This window comes from Nilaparvata lugens, chromosome 1 (genome assembly GCF_014356525.2).
Source record: "Nilaparvata lugens isolate BPH chromosome 1, ASM1435652v1, whole genome shotgun sequence".
NCBI classification, from domain to species: domain Eukaryota; kingdom Metazoa; phylum Arthropoda; class Insecta; order Hemiptera; family Delphacidae; genus Nilaparvata; species Nilaparvata lugens.
Genome location: NC_052504.1, coordinates 66,442,908 through 66,458,942, shown reverse-complemented (window position 1 = coordinate 66,458,942; position 16,035 = coordinate 66,442,908). Strand labels below are relative to the sequence as shown.

Genomic DNA, 16,035 nt, shown 5'->3' with positions numbered 1-16,035 from the left:
TTCACACTTTTACGAATTTCCCATCGTTTTTTGAAATGTTATGAGAGAAAAAACTGAAAAAAATGGAAGCAAACGTTTTTTTTTTTAAATGTCACACCTTCAAGAGCGGATATTTTGAAAGCTAGAGAAGATATAGACAAAGTTGAGAAATGAAATTATGTAAGCTTCAATTTTGTATATAACAGTTATGTCCGTTGGATACATAGTTTTCGAGTTATATGCGAGAAACAAAACCTTTGAAACACCCCCCCCCACGCCATTAGTACAAGGGGTAGGGGTGGAGACTTTTGATATGTTTACCTCCTTAATACCCTAAACAGAATTGTGTGGTCAAAAATTTTCCACCAAACATTGCCCTCTATAACCTTTCTTTGACTGGACTAGTAGTGCAATAGCAGCGTCTTGAAAACCCAAATCACCAATAAATAGCCAGTAAAAATCAGACAAGTTTGTTCACGAAAAGGATTTTTGGAATCGGCAAACTACCACCTCAACATAAGCTCACCTCCAGCAGATAATATGTATTTCTACCTCGCGTTAATGACCTGTGTATCTTATTGCACATCCAGCTAGACCACACTTAACAGTTCCCTTATACAGAGTGCTGCATCAAAACTTCCTTTTTTAAATGCTTGCTGTTCAGTTAGTTGATGACATAGCGGAATGATAAATGGCACTCTTGAGAGTGCTGTTTTAAGCTTTGTTGTTGCACAGTTCAGTCGCCATTATGCGTTGGAACAGCGAGGAGGGTGCGTGCGCCGTTGAGAGAAAACTGAGAGGCTGCGTGAATTTGGATACACTCATATTGACCTATTTTGGGCTTTTCCACTCACATTTGAGTTATGGTGTGCGTCTATGGGGTAATTCCGTTCATGCTAAAACAGTGTTCTTATGGCAAAAAAAGGCTCTTAGAGCTATCCTAGGACTAACACAGCGAGATTCATGCAGGCCACATTTCCCTAATTTGGGTATACTAACCCTTCCATCTCTCTTCATTTATTCCAATTTAATTCACGTCAAGGACAACTCAGAAAAATTTTCCATTCATGAAGATTATCATGCATATAATACCAGGAACAGTAGGAACATTGTAGCACCACAAATAAGACTCACTAAAACTACGAGAAGCCATACTTTCCAACAGAAATAAATAAATAAATATAATAAACTGCCTCAAACAACCAGGAATCTGCCTCCAAACAAATTTAAGAAAATTGTATACAGTTATCTGAAAAATAATGCCTTTTACTCACTTGAGGAATACCTGAATTGAATGTAGATATGCTTTATCTGTCCAATTTGTATCGATTTTCTGTTCAATTGTGTGTAGCCTACTTTTTAAAAGTATGTATTATGACTTGCCTAATGCTATAATTGTAGCCTGATGGTTAATAAAACGAATCTTCAATCTTGAGGCCTACTTTTCGAGTGACTGTTCAGTGGTTCCATTACAGCGTACAGTGCGCCTTTCGGAATCGGTTTAATTCGGCCGTTTTTTTCGGTTTGTTCCAGGCCGTAAATCAATTGTTTTGTGGATTACTACTACATTTAAAAAGACGGGTAGTTCAACAAAACGAAGATCTATAGTTCCACGGCTAACATCTGTGATCTAAAGATCACATGAAAACATTAAGACAGGGGGAGCTTCAATTTTGTAATACCCAAGGCGATCAGCACGCAAATATGCTTCTGTCCTTGGACTTCCCGATCGTTCTGTGAGGAGAATTCTTCACGAAGACCTTCATTTTCATCCATGCGAAATGGATATAGTATACGAAATGGCTGATTTGAAGTAACACTTTCCAGAATGTCTTATCTCAATCAGAGACGATTTGTAATGGCTCGATTTGCCCCCGTGTGATTTTTTCTGTCAGGTTTTTTGATATCCTATATGTCCATGTAACCGTCCAAAGACCCTAGGTCCATTTTATAGGAGCGCTAATGCCGCGGCGTTTTAGCGTGGCGTTAACTAGGCAATGGTACTTCCATAGTGCGCGTCAACAACGCTGTGTATATTGGTATATTGGTTCAACAACGCTTGTTTCAGCGTTGCCAACGCCGCGACATTAGCGCTCGTATAACATGAGCCTAAGATTTAAAGAACAGCATACAGGAAGAAATAACCAAAATTATGCCTGCAATGCTTGAAAGGGTAATATCAAATCCTAGAAATAGGTACTCTAGGCCCATGTTATACGAGCGCTAATGCCGCGGCGTTGGAAACGCTGAACCAAGATATACACAGCGTTGTGGACCCGCGGTATTAGCGCTTCGTATAACATGGGCCTAAGGCTAGCCGCAAAGTAGACCCACGCTAATCCACGCTATTCCAACCCACGCTGTGGGAAGTTTTGTAAAAGCATTGCTAGCAATGGCGCGCCGCAAACTGCACCCAGCCCAGAACATTCCACGAAGTAAATATCCACGCGTGGATCGGTTTGTTCACAGGTTTCGTGGAACGAGGGTCACTCGTTCGTTATACTGCGCATGCCTGCAACTAGCGCATGCGCCGTCAACTACTCTGCTCGCTTTGTCTAGTCAGCCTTTCTAAAGGCAATCAGCTGCTTTGTTTGTTCATCAGTCTAGTTCAGGGATGGATACGGAAGAGGTGCATGCTCACAACTGGTCAACTATTTATAGTCTGTATGAAATAACATGACATTTCAATGGTCTTGAACAAATACAGACACTACTCAGCAGATAGCTTTTGATGAATTGTCGTGGTAACAATAATATTAATCATTCAATCAACAAACCATTTGCAGTACAACATCCCTAATCTACCCCTTGACAAGTGAGAAAGATAGACCTAAATCTATAAAATCACTTTATTTGTATGGGCTACTACGCTACTTTATTAAAAACAATATAAAAACATGAAGTACAATATAAAATATGTACAGTATAAAATATGTCTCAACTTATTTCATACATACTTCAATGTTTTATTAAGTTTTGAAAAAAGGAACTTTTGATGCCGCACTCTGTATAAAATTGGGATTAATAAAATTCTGCACAGAAAATTGTTCCGTTTCGACAGTTTCTATGTTTAGAAGATAAAGTTTTACAAACGTGTAAATAAAAACAGCTGATCTCAATTTGAGCCCGGGAAAGTCAAGGTCGGTCGCAACACCGTCCCGAAAGTGGACGCTTTTTGATTAGTTCCAGTTGCCGTTTATTTCAAATGGGATTATTTGAATATGCTAGATGAGAGGGACCCTAGTCCTTACAGATTTCTTGTCGTGTGCTACCTAAAGATGATATTGGCAATCAATAAGAAGTCTATAGTGAGGTCCATGTTATAATGGCAGTGGAGAAAGATAGGAGAACAGCGTTGCTAACTCTCTGCCTTACTACTGCCTTCTACAAGTCGGAAAACTATTCTAAAAGGATTTAAGAACGATCTGACAACATTGCGGAGCTAGGTAAGGATAGCGCTATATGCTTAGTCGAATGATAGACAAGGATAGCAATGCCAAGGCCGAATACAGCCATTATAATGTGGACCTCACTAATCAGTTGTTCTTATTCACAGCTTTTTACAAAGCCATCTTGACCTTACACAGCACCGTAATGAGCCTGCGCACGTGACCATTCACTGTTTGCCGTTCCATTCAATCAGTTTGAATGTAACGTTCTTTGTGATGACGGTTACTGAGCATCGAATAATATATTATAATATATTAATATATTATATAATAATAATTGAACATTTCTAATAATATCAACATACTGAAAGCAAAACCCTAAACTTCCTAACCTTTTCTTTCACCTTGTGTAACTTACATTCATTATTTCACGATGTGATTGAATCTTGAAAGTTGGATCAGCTGGCCGATATTCGGTCGCAATCTGCTGACCCAAGGTACCTAGAATGGGTATTCTATAGAATGGGTATTCTATAGAATGGGTATTCTATAGAATGGTTATTCTAGGTACATTGTGCTGACCGTTGCCATTACCGGGTCGGTACTCTGAATGTTAGGTTCTGATGAGGAACTCTTTCATTTTTTTCATTCCATTTCAACCGTGAAAACAACCACTTCCCGGCCTCGTGACGTAAATATTTTTTTGGATGTGAGAACAGTGTTGAAGAGTAGCACTACACAACAAAGTTTTGATTTTAGGGTGTCCATGAGCTAATATATCATTTGATTTCCTGTGAAATTCAGGAAAAGAGCAGTTTTAAAAAATGAAATCAGTTTCCTATTTTATAATTAACTATAAATAACTTTATTATAAATGTTTATTATAATATTTAACTATTATAAATGACTTCTTCCGAGAACTTAAATTAGTGAGAGATGAAATGGCAGGAGTGGTTGAATCGATTGGGTTCCTATCAGATAAGGTCGACGCAAAGAATAGCTTATTGGATGAACTAAGAAAGGACGTTACTAAACTGCAAAACGAAAACAAATTTTTGCGAGCAGCCAATGCATCTGTTAATGCGGCCAACGACGTCATGCAAGAGCGGATTAGAGCGTTGGAACAATACACGCGACGTGACAACGTCGAGATCAGCGGCGTTCCAGCGACAGCCAATGAAGACGTGGTCAGACTGGTGAAGGACGTCGGAGGAATGATTGGATGTGCAGTGGATGATGCACACATCATCGCGGCTCACCGTGTGCCCAGCTTCCGAAACGACCGACCGCCGTCCCTCGTCGTCCATCTCAGCTGTCGAGCCATCAGGGATGAGTGGATCAAACGTTTCAAGGAAAATAGGAATGCTGCCACTGCCGACAGAATAAACGCGTCCTTTCCAAAGCAAAAAGTGTTTGTGAACGAGCATCTTGCCCCAGTGAACAAATTGTTTTTATCCAAATTAAAAAAGAAGTGCCGAGCCATAGGGTACACGTACGTATGGTTTCGTGAGGGAAAATTCTTTGTTAGGAAATCGAATGGTGAGAGATGTCAGAGAATTGTGACCGATGCTGATATTGAAAATCTGAAGTAGGTTATTTTATCGGAGTGATAGAGATGTTTCAATATTGGAAAATGTTTTTGATTGTATTTCATTTTATTTTATTTGTTTTCATATATTATGTTAATTTAAGTTTTTGTAATTTCATATTTTGGTATGGAGGATGATAACGATTATCTACATACATTGAATGATATCTTTTTTGAAACAGTTACTGACAAAAAAACCGTATTCACTCTAATACATTGTAATATTAGAAGTATGCGTCAAAATTTCAACAATTTTCTGACAGAATTCTCACACGTAAAAAACCCGGTCACGTTCATAGTATTAAGTGAAATTTGGATAAACTCTGATGAATTAAATATGTACAATATACCGCATTATAATATGTTTGCTCACTGTAATGATGCTTATAGATCAGGAGGAATAATTTGTTACGCTCTGAACTCTGTCTGTGTTACCGAACAAGATTTCAATTGTATGAAAACAGCCGATTCTATTCTATTGAATGTGAAAATTAATAAACATTATTTCAAATTACTTTGTGTTTATAGACTGCAAGAATTTACAGAAAAAGCTTTATAACTGAACTGGAGCAAAGTATGCATTATTTAACTTCAAATGCAATTATAGTAGGAGATATTAATATTGACTTATTAAATGGTAAAGAAAATTCAACAATCTATCTAAGTTTAATGGAAAATAATGGCTTCTCATCTATTGTCGATAAAGCAACTAGAATTACCTCAAGAACTAAATCCCTTATTGACCATATTTTCATCAAACATAGACAAATAAATAGTTTTAAGCATGCTATCTTTGATCTGAACATCACTGACCATTGTCTGCTAGGGCTAAAATTTGATGAAAACCGTATTAATCTTGAAGATAATTCATCGTTATCTGTTACTAAGCAATCAATAACCGATATTGATAAAGTTTGTGAATGTCTTCAATTACTTGATTGGAATGATGTGTATCAGATAGAAGATGTAAATTTAAGTTATGAGAGATTTCATTCTATTCTAACGGACCTAGTTAATAAATGCTCTAAAACTATAAATTCTAATAATAGACTTACAAAAGCTAAGATCATAAGTCCGTGGATTACCACAGACCTTTTACGTAAAATAGAAAGGAGAAGGAAATTATACAAATTATTAAAAAAAAGACCTTATGATACACCCCTAAGAGACCATTATAATACTTATTATGACAATCTAAAAAATGAAATTGATTCTACAAAGAGAAACTTCTATTCAAATTGTATTCGTATTGCTGATGGAGATCCGGCCAGACAGTGGAGAGTAATCAACAGCTTAACTGGTGAAAGCCGTAATCAAATTTTTGATAAGGTGGAATTGGAGGACGGTACTATTGAGTGCGACCCCCAAAATGTAGCCAACAAAGTTAATCGTTATCTAATCAATGTTGTTCAGCCCGATTGCAATACACCTTCTTCTGTCTGCCTTGGTCTTTATCATCAGTGCCGTTCCTTTTTCATAGAACCAACTACAGATAATGAAATCTTAAAAATAAGAAATCATCCGGCTTTGATAAATTTAATGTTCTACTAATAAAAAGAATTGCCTTATATATTGCACCCGTACTGACCCATATTTTTAACTTAAGCTTCAGTAAAGGAGTTTTCCCAGAAATGTTAAAGATGAGTGTCGTAATACCAATTTTCAAAAAGAAAAATTCAATAAAATTAAATAACATCAGACCTATTAGCTTGCTTTCCGTTTTCTCAAAAATCCTAGAAAAGCTTATGATAAATAGATTAGTAACTTACCTAAATAAAAAGAATTTTTTCTCCCAAAAGCAGTTCGGCTTCCAAAAAGGAAAATCGACTGAAGATGCCCTTTTAAATTTCTCAAATCTAGTTTACAATAGTTTGAATAATAGCAATAAAACAACCGGTCTCTATATAGATTTCACAAAAGCATTCGATTTAATTAATCATGAAATTCTATTTTTATAGCTTGAGGCGGCCGGAGTCAGGGGAGTGGCGCTGCGTTGGTTCCGCAGTTTTCTGAGGAACAGGGAACAGCAGGTGAGGGTTGGCGCTGAGGGCTGCCTCAGTAGCCCCCTTCCCGTCACCGTCGGCGTCCTCCAGGGCTCCGTTTCCTCAGCTATTTTATTCATTATCTTTATTAATGATCTCTTAAATATAAAGTTCAATGGAATAATTAATTCAAGCCTTTGCAGATGACATTGCTTTCTTGTACTCCCATAAAAGCAAAGAAGTTATAAAAAATAATATAGTAGCTGATTTGAGTATCCTGAGAGAATGGTGCAGTAAAAATAAAATGATAGTTAACGTATCTAAGACAAAATACATAAACTTCGACTATAGAGCTGTAGACTTTTCCGCCCCAATCCTATATCATTCTCAAGGGTGTACTCGAGAAGACTGCAGCTGCGAAGAAATTGAAAGAGTTGACTCTTTTAAATATTTAGGACTAACATTTGATGAAAAAATGTCTTGGAAAAAACACATTCAGATTTTACATGGTGACATTAGAAGATCAATAAGGAAATTCTATTATCTCAGAAATTTATGTGATCAAACTCTGATGAAATCATTATATTATGCTTTGATTCATTCTCGGCTCCAGTACGGTTTGATATGTTGGGGTGGAACATTCAAAACTTTCATAAATAGATTGCGAATATCACAAAATCATATTATTAGATTAATATTACATAAAAGAAAAAGAGAAAGCTCTTTCCCCTTATATTGCAATTTGAAAATCATGCCTATTCAAAATCTTTATATTTTTAAGGTTCTAAAAATGTTTTATTTAATAAGTGGAAATTGTGGAATTGAAAACCTGTATTACAATATGAGAAGTAATGATAGGATTCTGTACCGTACCCCTAAAGTTAAAAAATGTATTTTTAGAAATTCTTGTTTGTTTATAGGGCCCTATTTATTTAATAAATTACCACTTAATATTAAAATATGTGCTTCTTACACTAAATATTGTAAAAAACTCATACATTGGCTATTTGAATTGAATGATACATCGACCTTGAGAACTGTATTGAGATAACTTATCCGTTTATATGCCTATTCTGTTCTATTATCTTATGTTATATATTACCTACTTTGTTTACTTTGTTGATACTAACTGATTATAATATTGCAAATCCTAATAATGATCATATTATCCATGGTGTATTAGACAAGATGTTTACACGCTGCAGGTAGTACTGACGACTATTCAAGTTTATTATGCTAGACTAGACTCAAACTATTGTTGTTTTATAAATTTAATATTATGTATTACACACTGATCACAATAACTGGATAACGTGATCAGTTAATTTCCAAGATTCTGTTTGTGTTTTTACTATGTCTCTCAAGAAGGAAATAAATTCATTTATTCATTTATAATTTCTGCATTTTCTAATCAATAATTGGATTTAACCTTGCTTTACGAATATTACAATGAATTTTTCTGTTCTTTCTAGGTATCATTTAGAACTTCACTACAATCATCCAACTCTTCAGTAAATCTGAAAACAGTCCATTGCTTTCCACTATATTCGCTCATGTTAGCTTACGGTACTACGGATATTGATTTTCTTAGTCTTGATGCTGAAAAAATTGAATATGAAGTGTTGCGTACACTGCCGTTCCAAAAACTTACAATTAAAGTTATTCAAGTCAGGTTATCAAATGAACTCAACGAGTCAGACAATTTTGAATTTGTTAGAATATCCACATTTCTCTCTCATCATGGTTATAGATATAATGACAGCCTTTCGCGACCAAAACATAAAATATTCGTTTCCACTTTGAAGAAATCTACGCCTTTCTCTTTGAAAATTTGAATAGACAATCTGCAACTCCAGTTGGAAAGAACATTAATTAATCTTAGAAAGCAAGCCTCATACTTAATTTTCTCCTATTATCTAGTATTAAATTATTATACTTTGAAAGTCTTTGATACAAATGTTCAAGGGGTGTTGATGGGATTATTATGTCCTTTTTGCCAGTAGATTATTATTTTCAAACTTCAAACTTGATATTTAAATTCCATTAAAACCTCAAATATATTTTCTCAAAACTAGATTCACCTTTCATTTTAAAAACTAGCAAATATAGTTAAGTGACACTTTGATATTATAATATTGAAGCTAATTATTGAAAGCTGGGTACAAAGTGATAGTCTACAAATTTGAACCAAAATGCCTAATGTTTTTCGAGATTCTTTGTACTTGATGACATTTTTTAATAAATTTTTCAGTAAGGAAAAGGTGTATTTTATCATTTATTACTCTTTCATTCAATGTAGGTATAAAATGTATGTAATTGATGTATTTTGTTATAAATACATTCCACAAACCCAATATTCGACCAACTTTCACAAGTAATGACTAAGAAAAAACTTCTAATTTATTTCACTTTTACAACATTTTTGATAGAAGTAAAAAATAGAAATAGAATTAGGAAAAATATCTATTTATTGATACGTATTTTAACATTTAGTAATTAAAATATTTTCTTACAAGATTAGGAATATCTTACTTCTAAGAAGAATAAACAATAATTTTAGATTTATCACAATAAATATATCTTAATACTGAGGCACGTGGCTCATACACTATGTTTTCCTAAAAATTGATTTTCACAAGAAAAAATATAGGTTAAAACAAAGAACATTTCTATGAAACTCGATCCAATCAGCATACTAGTCTTATAGAAACTAGTTTTCTTACAAAAAAATAACAAGCAACATATTCATTTCTCAAGCTTTAAAAGTAAAACATTTCTGTGACTAATGAAAGTGAGATTACTGATTTCTTAATTTTAAACAGATTTGTTTATCCTTCTCTCAAAATCAATAATGTTTTTATTTATCATAAAAACCGAAATTCTACAGATTGCACATAAAAACACAATAAAACATACATGCGCAAACAATGGCGCACTCTTGCAATGCCTCAAGCTTTTCTCAACAAACACTTTATAATCACTTTGTTGATAATCAACTCTTTTGAAAAATAATTATGAACACTCATAGTACTTTCAACAATAAGTAGAAAGAACAAAATGAAAGGAAATTATTTCAACATGAGTTGAATACTTTTCATGAGAATATTAAATATAGCATACTCGGAATTGGGAATAATAATTCTGGTGTGCGTGAGAGCTAGACGTTTATTCGTGTTGCCTACTCAATGATAAATTCAACTACCTGTTCTAGAAAAGCCGAGGTATTTATATACAAGAATGCAAATTAAAATAATTACAATATTGTAGCATCTACTTGTTTAATGCCATAGTCAAACTTCAAATAACAAAATTATACTAAACGCTGACGTATACTTAACAGAAGTATAAATTACAACTGTTTGAAAGTTTCTGAATAAATCGTTTACATGCCTCTTATTCATAATCTGATGAAAATAAGAGCAACAACTAAATTAGAGATCACTGAATATGTGCCGCATAGAATCCATACAAGTAGGCTATATCATCACTTCAACATTGACAGTGTTCTTACGGTATTAATGCAGAGATTATTTGCAGAAGTGGTAACGATGAAGTGACATTCAGATCATGGAAGCCTGGTGGTCAATGGCTTGCTTGGAAAATTGCTGCCTTTTCACGGAATGCCATCATTTTCCTCATTTTTTCCTCTTCTTCTTTTCTCCTCTCTTCTTGTTCTTGCCGTATTTCATCTTCGAATTTACTGCCTCTTCGCATTTCTTCAATCTGTGGAAAATGATATTTTTTGTGAGAAAAAAATTGAGCAGAAAAGTTCCGATAGGAATCAGTAACAAACAAAAGATTATGGTTATTACTCAGTTTTAGGAGTGCTGCATATAAACGGAATTTAAGTTCCGAACATTGTATTTAATGACAGTAGTTACGCATAAAATCTTCTGATTTACTTGAACTTTTAAATAAAAATGAACTTTATTCTTTCATTAAATTGTCAACTTATAATAGAGAAATTCCAATAAATGATTCAGTCACAGAAAAAGCTTGAAATTGTAGTGGACTGATTGGGGCCGATCTTTTCCCCGTGACCGAACGACCTATATCTGTGCATTCACTATGCATTGTTAACTCCTGTCCATTTCGAATTTTTAGCTTTCATTTTTTGCAAAGTCAAGTTATAGTAAACGAGCAGATGTTACCCGTGCTCCGAAAGTCTGTTAAAAGAAGAAATAGATTTTAGAATTTACGGTAGTTTAATAGTTCCATGCTGATATTAAAAGTAACAACTGTGATAATTTACAATGGAAAAACTATTTTATTGGGCTTCTATCTTACGTAAAATTTGTATAAAAAATTGAAATAAATATGCTTTGATTTTAAAAATTATAGATTAATGAAAATGGAAATAGACCTAAACCGTCCTCGGTAAATTAATAATCTTAAATTTTATAGTGTGTAGCAGGATGGAAATGGAACTGCGGAAGAAGGTGGCCAAGTGCTTTGTGTGGAGCGTGGCTCTATATGGAGCAGAAACCTGGACGCTCAGAAGACAGGAAGAGAAGAGAGGTTTTCGAAACGTGGGTGTGGAGGAGGATGGATAGGGTGCGGAACGAAGAGGTACTACGTAGAATAGGAGAGGAAAGGGATACCATGAAAGTGATAAGGAGTCGGAAACGAAACTGGTTGGGACTCTTGCTGAGGTATGGCAGGGCCTCCTTGTGACGGCAATGTAAGGAGGGTGATGGGTCGGAGGAGAGTGAAGATGGTGGATATGCTGGTCAGGAAGGAGGGAAAATACTTCATGCTGAAGAGAATCGCCCAGGACAGAGAGAAATGGAGAAGGAGGAATCATGTATGGACCTGCCCTAGGACAGAACATTGATGATGATGCAAAAATTCAAGTTGATAAGTTCAGTAGTTCAGACGTCATGAAGCGTCAAACATGTACGAGGGACATTTTTTCCCTAACCACATTTTTTCTCCATTTATGATTGGTCATAAATAAAAGTTGAATGTACCGTTATGTAAATAATATTTGTTAGACTTGTGCTGAACTATTGCATTTTGCTTGCAAAAACTAATAACGCTACGTAACTAGCACTTGGCGGCAGACTGAAGTGAGGCCACAGAATAGGTACAGAATGGAAACTGTCAATCAAACGCCTATCCAACAAATGCTTTTTACATGGCCCAAATACTAGACACGTCACGTGACCTTAGGAAGTTCCAATCCTGGTCTTCTGATTGGCTCGCGGCAGTGAACGAGATCAATTGATCCGGATCAGTAAAGTGATCCGAACTTCCCATTAATACTATTATAATGTAGAACTTTCTAACAAGATGGCGGATTTTTGCGCCAGGGTACTAGCCAAGTTTCCATACTGTATGTATACTGTGGTGAGGCGGTCATGTTGTGGGTCTATAACTCGACAACTATTGCCCTTACCGATCACAGGTCATTTGGTGGGGATCCTCTTGTCTGTGCCTATATGAGATCGGAGGTTGAAAAAAATGACACTCGTATTTCGTAGCCAATACATGGATAAGCCAATTCTACCTTTATATATGGTATAGATATATTATTAATTTGCATAAACACGTAATGAAGTTGATGATTGGGAGAGAATCAACAGGATTACCCCAAAACTGTTTCTCTCCCAAATTTCCTTTATAAGTATTTTTATGTATATTTAGGTTAGTGGCATGCCAATTGGCCGAATCCCAAACGACCGGAACACTATATTTTCCCAAACAGCCGAAAACTACTTTTTCCCATTCGACAGAATTAATGAAATATTGAAACTGGAACTTTCTCATTCAGCCGAATCCCAAATGACAGAAAACTTTTAAGAATTTTCCCAATTTTTTCGAGTGTGTACCTCAAATAATAAATGTGTGTGGCATTTTAATAATTAGAGTGGAATAAAAATTGTAGTACAATTAAGTATGCACGTAAAATGGCATCTGGTTTTGTCCAAACACTCCTGTGGACGTTTGATGACAGAGTGCCGTGCAAGAGATAACCTTGTCTTATCTGCTTTGAAGAAAACCTTGGTGGATAAAGATTGAGGTTTTCTGATAATAATTTTTTCTGTAGCAATGACGAGTAATGACTGGTCATTGTGACACTAGTCGAAACTTCATTATTGAACCATCGTTTTTTTTAGAAAACGTCACTGTCAATTCGTCTATCCAACAATGATGGATGATTTTTTCTCCCATTATTGAGAAAATGACATATCAACCTCAACACTATATGGTTCCATCATGCCATAACTCAATCGAGATAAACTATGGAATTTCTAAGGCAGACCTTCCCTGGACGCCTCATCACATCGTTGCGTGGAGATGTGAAATAGAAACATCGGTTACCGGCTCTGTCACGTTGTGAATTGTGGCTTTTTGTTATGGGCTAGCTAAAGACACGTGTATATATAAAAAATCACGTGCACTTGTCACCCTGAGTGAGATAATAAAACAAGAAATTCAAGCGATTCCACGCGCAACGCTTCAGTGGGAGTATGGACACTTCTCACAATGTCTACTGAATTGTATGGACAAAACGGACGACAATGAACAGATGTTACTTTTCGTACTTGATAAATACTACTATAATGTTTTGCCTCTCCAATTATCAAAATGGCGAAATTAAAGGTACACCACACTGGATGAAGAAAAATTGAGTTTCGTTCAAAAATGAATGTGTATCTGCTATTCCATATTATGCACACTTCATTGCCCATCCCTGTGTTTCCATCCACCCAGCAGATCATTCTTATCAAATTGGAATAGACTACATCGTATTTCCTATCTCATATGAAACCATATCGGAAACCAATATCTCATACCAATTAGGAAGTTACATAAAATAGATTTATATAGAGATTACTAAATATGTATTATCATATTAGTCTCATTTTCGGCCCTAGGTGCGAAATATACTAATGCACAAAGGTAATTTGACGGTGGGTGTGATTGGGGATCCTACTCAAATTGAAAAGTCACTTTACCATGACTTTTAAAATCTGGTCCACCATCTTGGATCCGCCATATTGAATGCTACTTTATTTTTTTAAATAGGAAGGTTGTCATGCGATACATGATTTCGATACGGACTTTCAAGAAAAATTGAATGGCGAAAACCGCACATCGATATCTCAAACCGTTTAGAATATATTCACATTATTAATCAATTAGTCCAGGCAATGAATGCTCAAAAAAAAGGGTATAGAGGGAAAAGTTTGGACGACAATTTTTGACCCCGCATTTCTGTTTAGGGTAGTAAGGAGGTAAACATATCAAAAGTCCCCACCCCTACCCCCTGTGCTAAGGGGGTGGGGTGGTTTAATGGTACCATTTTTTGGTTTCTCGCATATAACTCGAAAACTATGCATTTTACAGACATGACTATTCTATAAGAAATTAAAGCTTATACAATTTCCTACAATATTAATCTAACAACTTTTTCTATATCACTTTGTTATAGCGGATTCAATGTGGGGGTGAAATTTTTATTTTGTAGCAATTGGTCACTTGACAATGAAATTTGAGTCTGGAACATCTGGCACACAATTTTTGACTTTGTGCTTAATGAAGACTAGTTGAGGGGTAAACATTGCCAAAATACGCATCTCCAGCCCGTCTATTGAAGACGTGGACCTTTGGCGTGAAAACGTGGAAGTTGACACTTGTTGCAGAGTTGAAAATTTCACTCCCTACATTGAATCCGTTATAACAATAGAAGGAAAACATTAAGTAGTGAAATAATATATCAAATTGAAGAAAAAACAAAGTTCTACAAAACTACTGTGAGTGAAATTTTCAACTCTGCAACAAGTGTCAACTTAGCAGTTCCACGACTTCAAGAGACGGACTGGAGATGCGTATTTTGGCAATTTTTACCCCTCAACTAGTCTTCATTAAGCACAAAGTCAAAAATTGTGTGCCAGATGTTCCAGACTCAAATTTCATTGTCAAGTGATCAATTGCTACAAAATAAAAATTTCACCCCCACATTGAATCCGCTATAACAATAGAAGGAAAACATTAAGTAGTGAAATAATACATCAAATTAAAGAGAAAACAAAGCTCTACAAATCTACTGTGAGCATTCATTTTTATGATGGATTGTTGGAGAGTTTTAGGCCCTGAAACATCGAAAAATAGGATTAAAAGCTGTTATTTCAACAATTTTACACTTTTAAGAGCGTATATCTCGAAAACTGTTGGAGATATCACAAATCACCACAGAACAAATATTGTAGAGAATCTATCAAGCTTCATTTCTGGATAGTTATTCATGTCGGTTGAACGAATTTTTCTCAAGATATGAGCATGTAAGCAAAACATTGAAAAATGCAACTTTTAAACCACCCTCATCCCTTTAGCACAAGGGATAGGGATGGGGACTTTTGATATGTTCACCCCCTAACTGGTGCCAACAAAGCTGCAAAGTCAAAAATTGTGTTCAAAACATTCTCTCCAAATTCCTTTGTCAATTGGTCTATTTTCGCATAACTGAAGATCTCACACTCAACACTGAAGCTGCTGCAACAGTCGTGGGGATGTGTGTAAACTTGTGAAATTATACTTAAAACTGAAGAGAATTTGATGCTCTATAAGCTCATGATCAGCATGGATTTTTCCATCGATATTCAAAAAGTTAAAAAAGCAAAAATAGCAAAAAATTGAGGGAAAATGTGTTTTTTCAAAAATTTCACATATTTTAGAGCGGATATCTCGAAAAGTGTAAGAGATATAGAAAACGTTATTGGATCAATATTATAGGAAATTATATAAGCTTTAATTTCTTATAGAATAGTCATGACTGTAAAATGCATAGTTTTCGAGTTATATGCGAGAAACCAAAAAATGGTACCTTTAAACCATCCCCACCCCCTTAGCACAGGGGGTAGTGGTGGGGACTTTTATTTATTTATTTATTTATTTATTTATAAGGTTAGCAAAAAATACAAGAATCGGAAAAGAAAAAACAGGCTATTGCCTAAAACTTCTTCAATTTCCTAATTTAGTTTTAAATTGTCCAAATATTATAGGTTATGTCCATTCAAATTTCTACACCAAATCACAATCTAAAATATAAATTAGAATAAAACAAACAATTTTAAATTTGGATGGATTAATA

General features: G+C 35.1%; 2 protein-coding genes across 10 annotated transcripts in view; one reads left to right on the top strand and one right to left on the bottom strand.

The window, feature by feature from the left end:
* LOC111063044 (protein Star) overlaps positions 1 to 16,035 on the top strand; it is a 66,098-nt gene that overhangs the window by 12,562 nt on the left and 37,501 nt on the right. For 2 of the 9 annotated variants that reach the window (XM_039440164.1, XM_039440173.1), the window contains exon 5: positions 8,411 to 9,198. The exons of 5 other annotated variants lie outside the window; for them this stretch is intronic. In XM_039440164.1, coding sequence (XP_039296098.1) covers positions 8,411 to 8,773 — 363 coding nt within the window. In that variant the 3' untranslated portion in view covers positions 8,774 to 9,198. Of the gene's footprint in view, positions 1 to 6,914; positions 8,226 to 8,410; positions 9,199 to 16,035 lie in introns of those variants that run through there. 2 more of the 9 variants (XM_039440179.1, XM_039440185.1) reach the window with 1 other exon arrangement.
* The window catches only part of LOC111063578 (EF-hand domain-containing protein D2 homolog), a 34,491-nt gene continuing 27,844 nt past the window's right edge, over positions 9,389 to 16,035 (bottom strand). Inside the window, exon 4 of the mRNA XM_039440208.1 lies at positions 9,389 to 10,661. Coding sequence (XP_039296142.1) covers positions 10,521 to 10,661 — 141 coding nt within the window. The 3' untranslated portion in view covers positions 9,389 to 10,520. The remainder of the gene's footprint in view (positions 10,662 to 16,035) is intronic.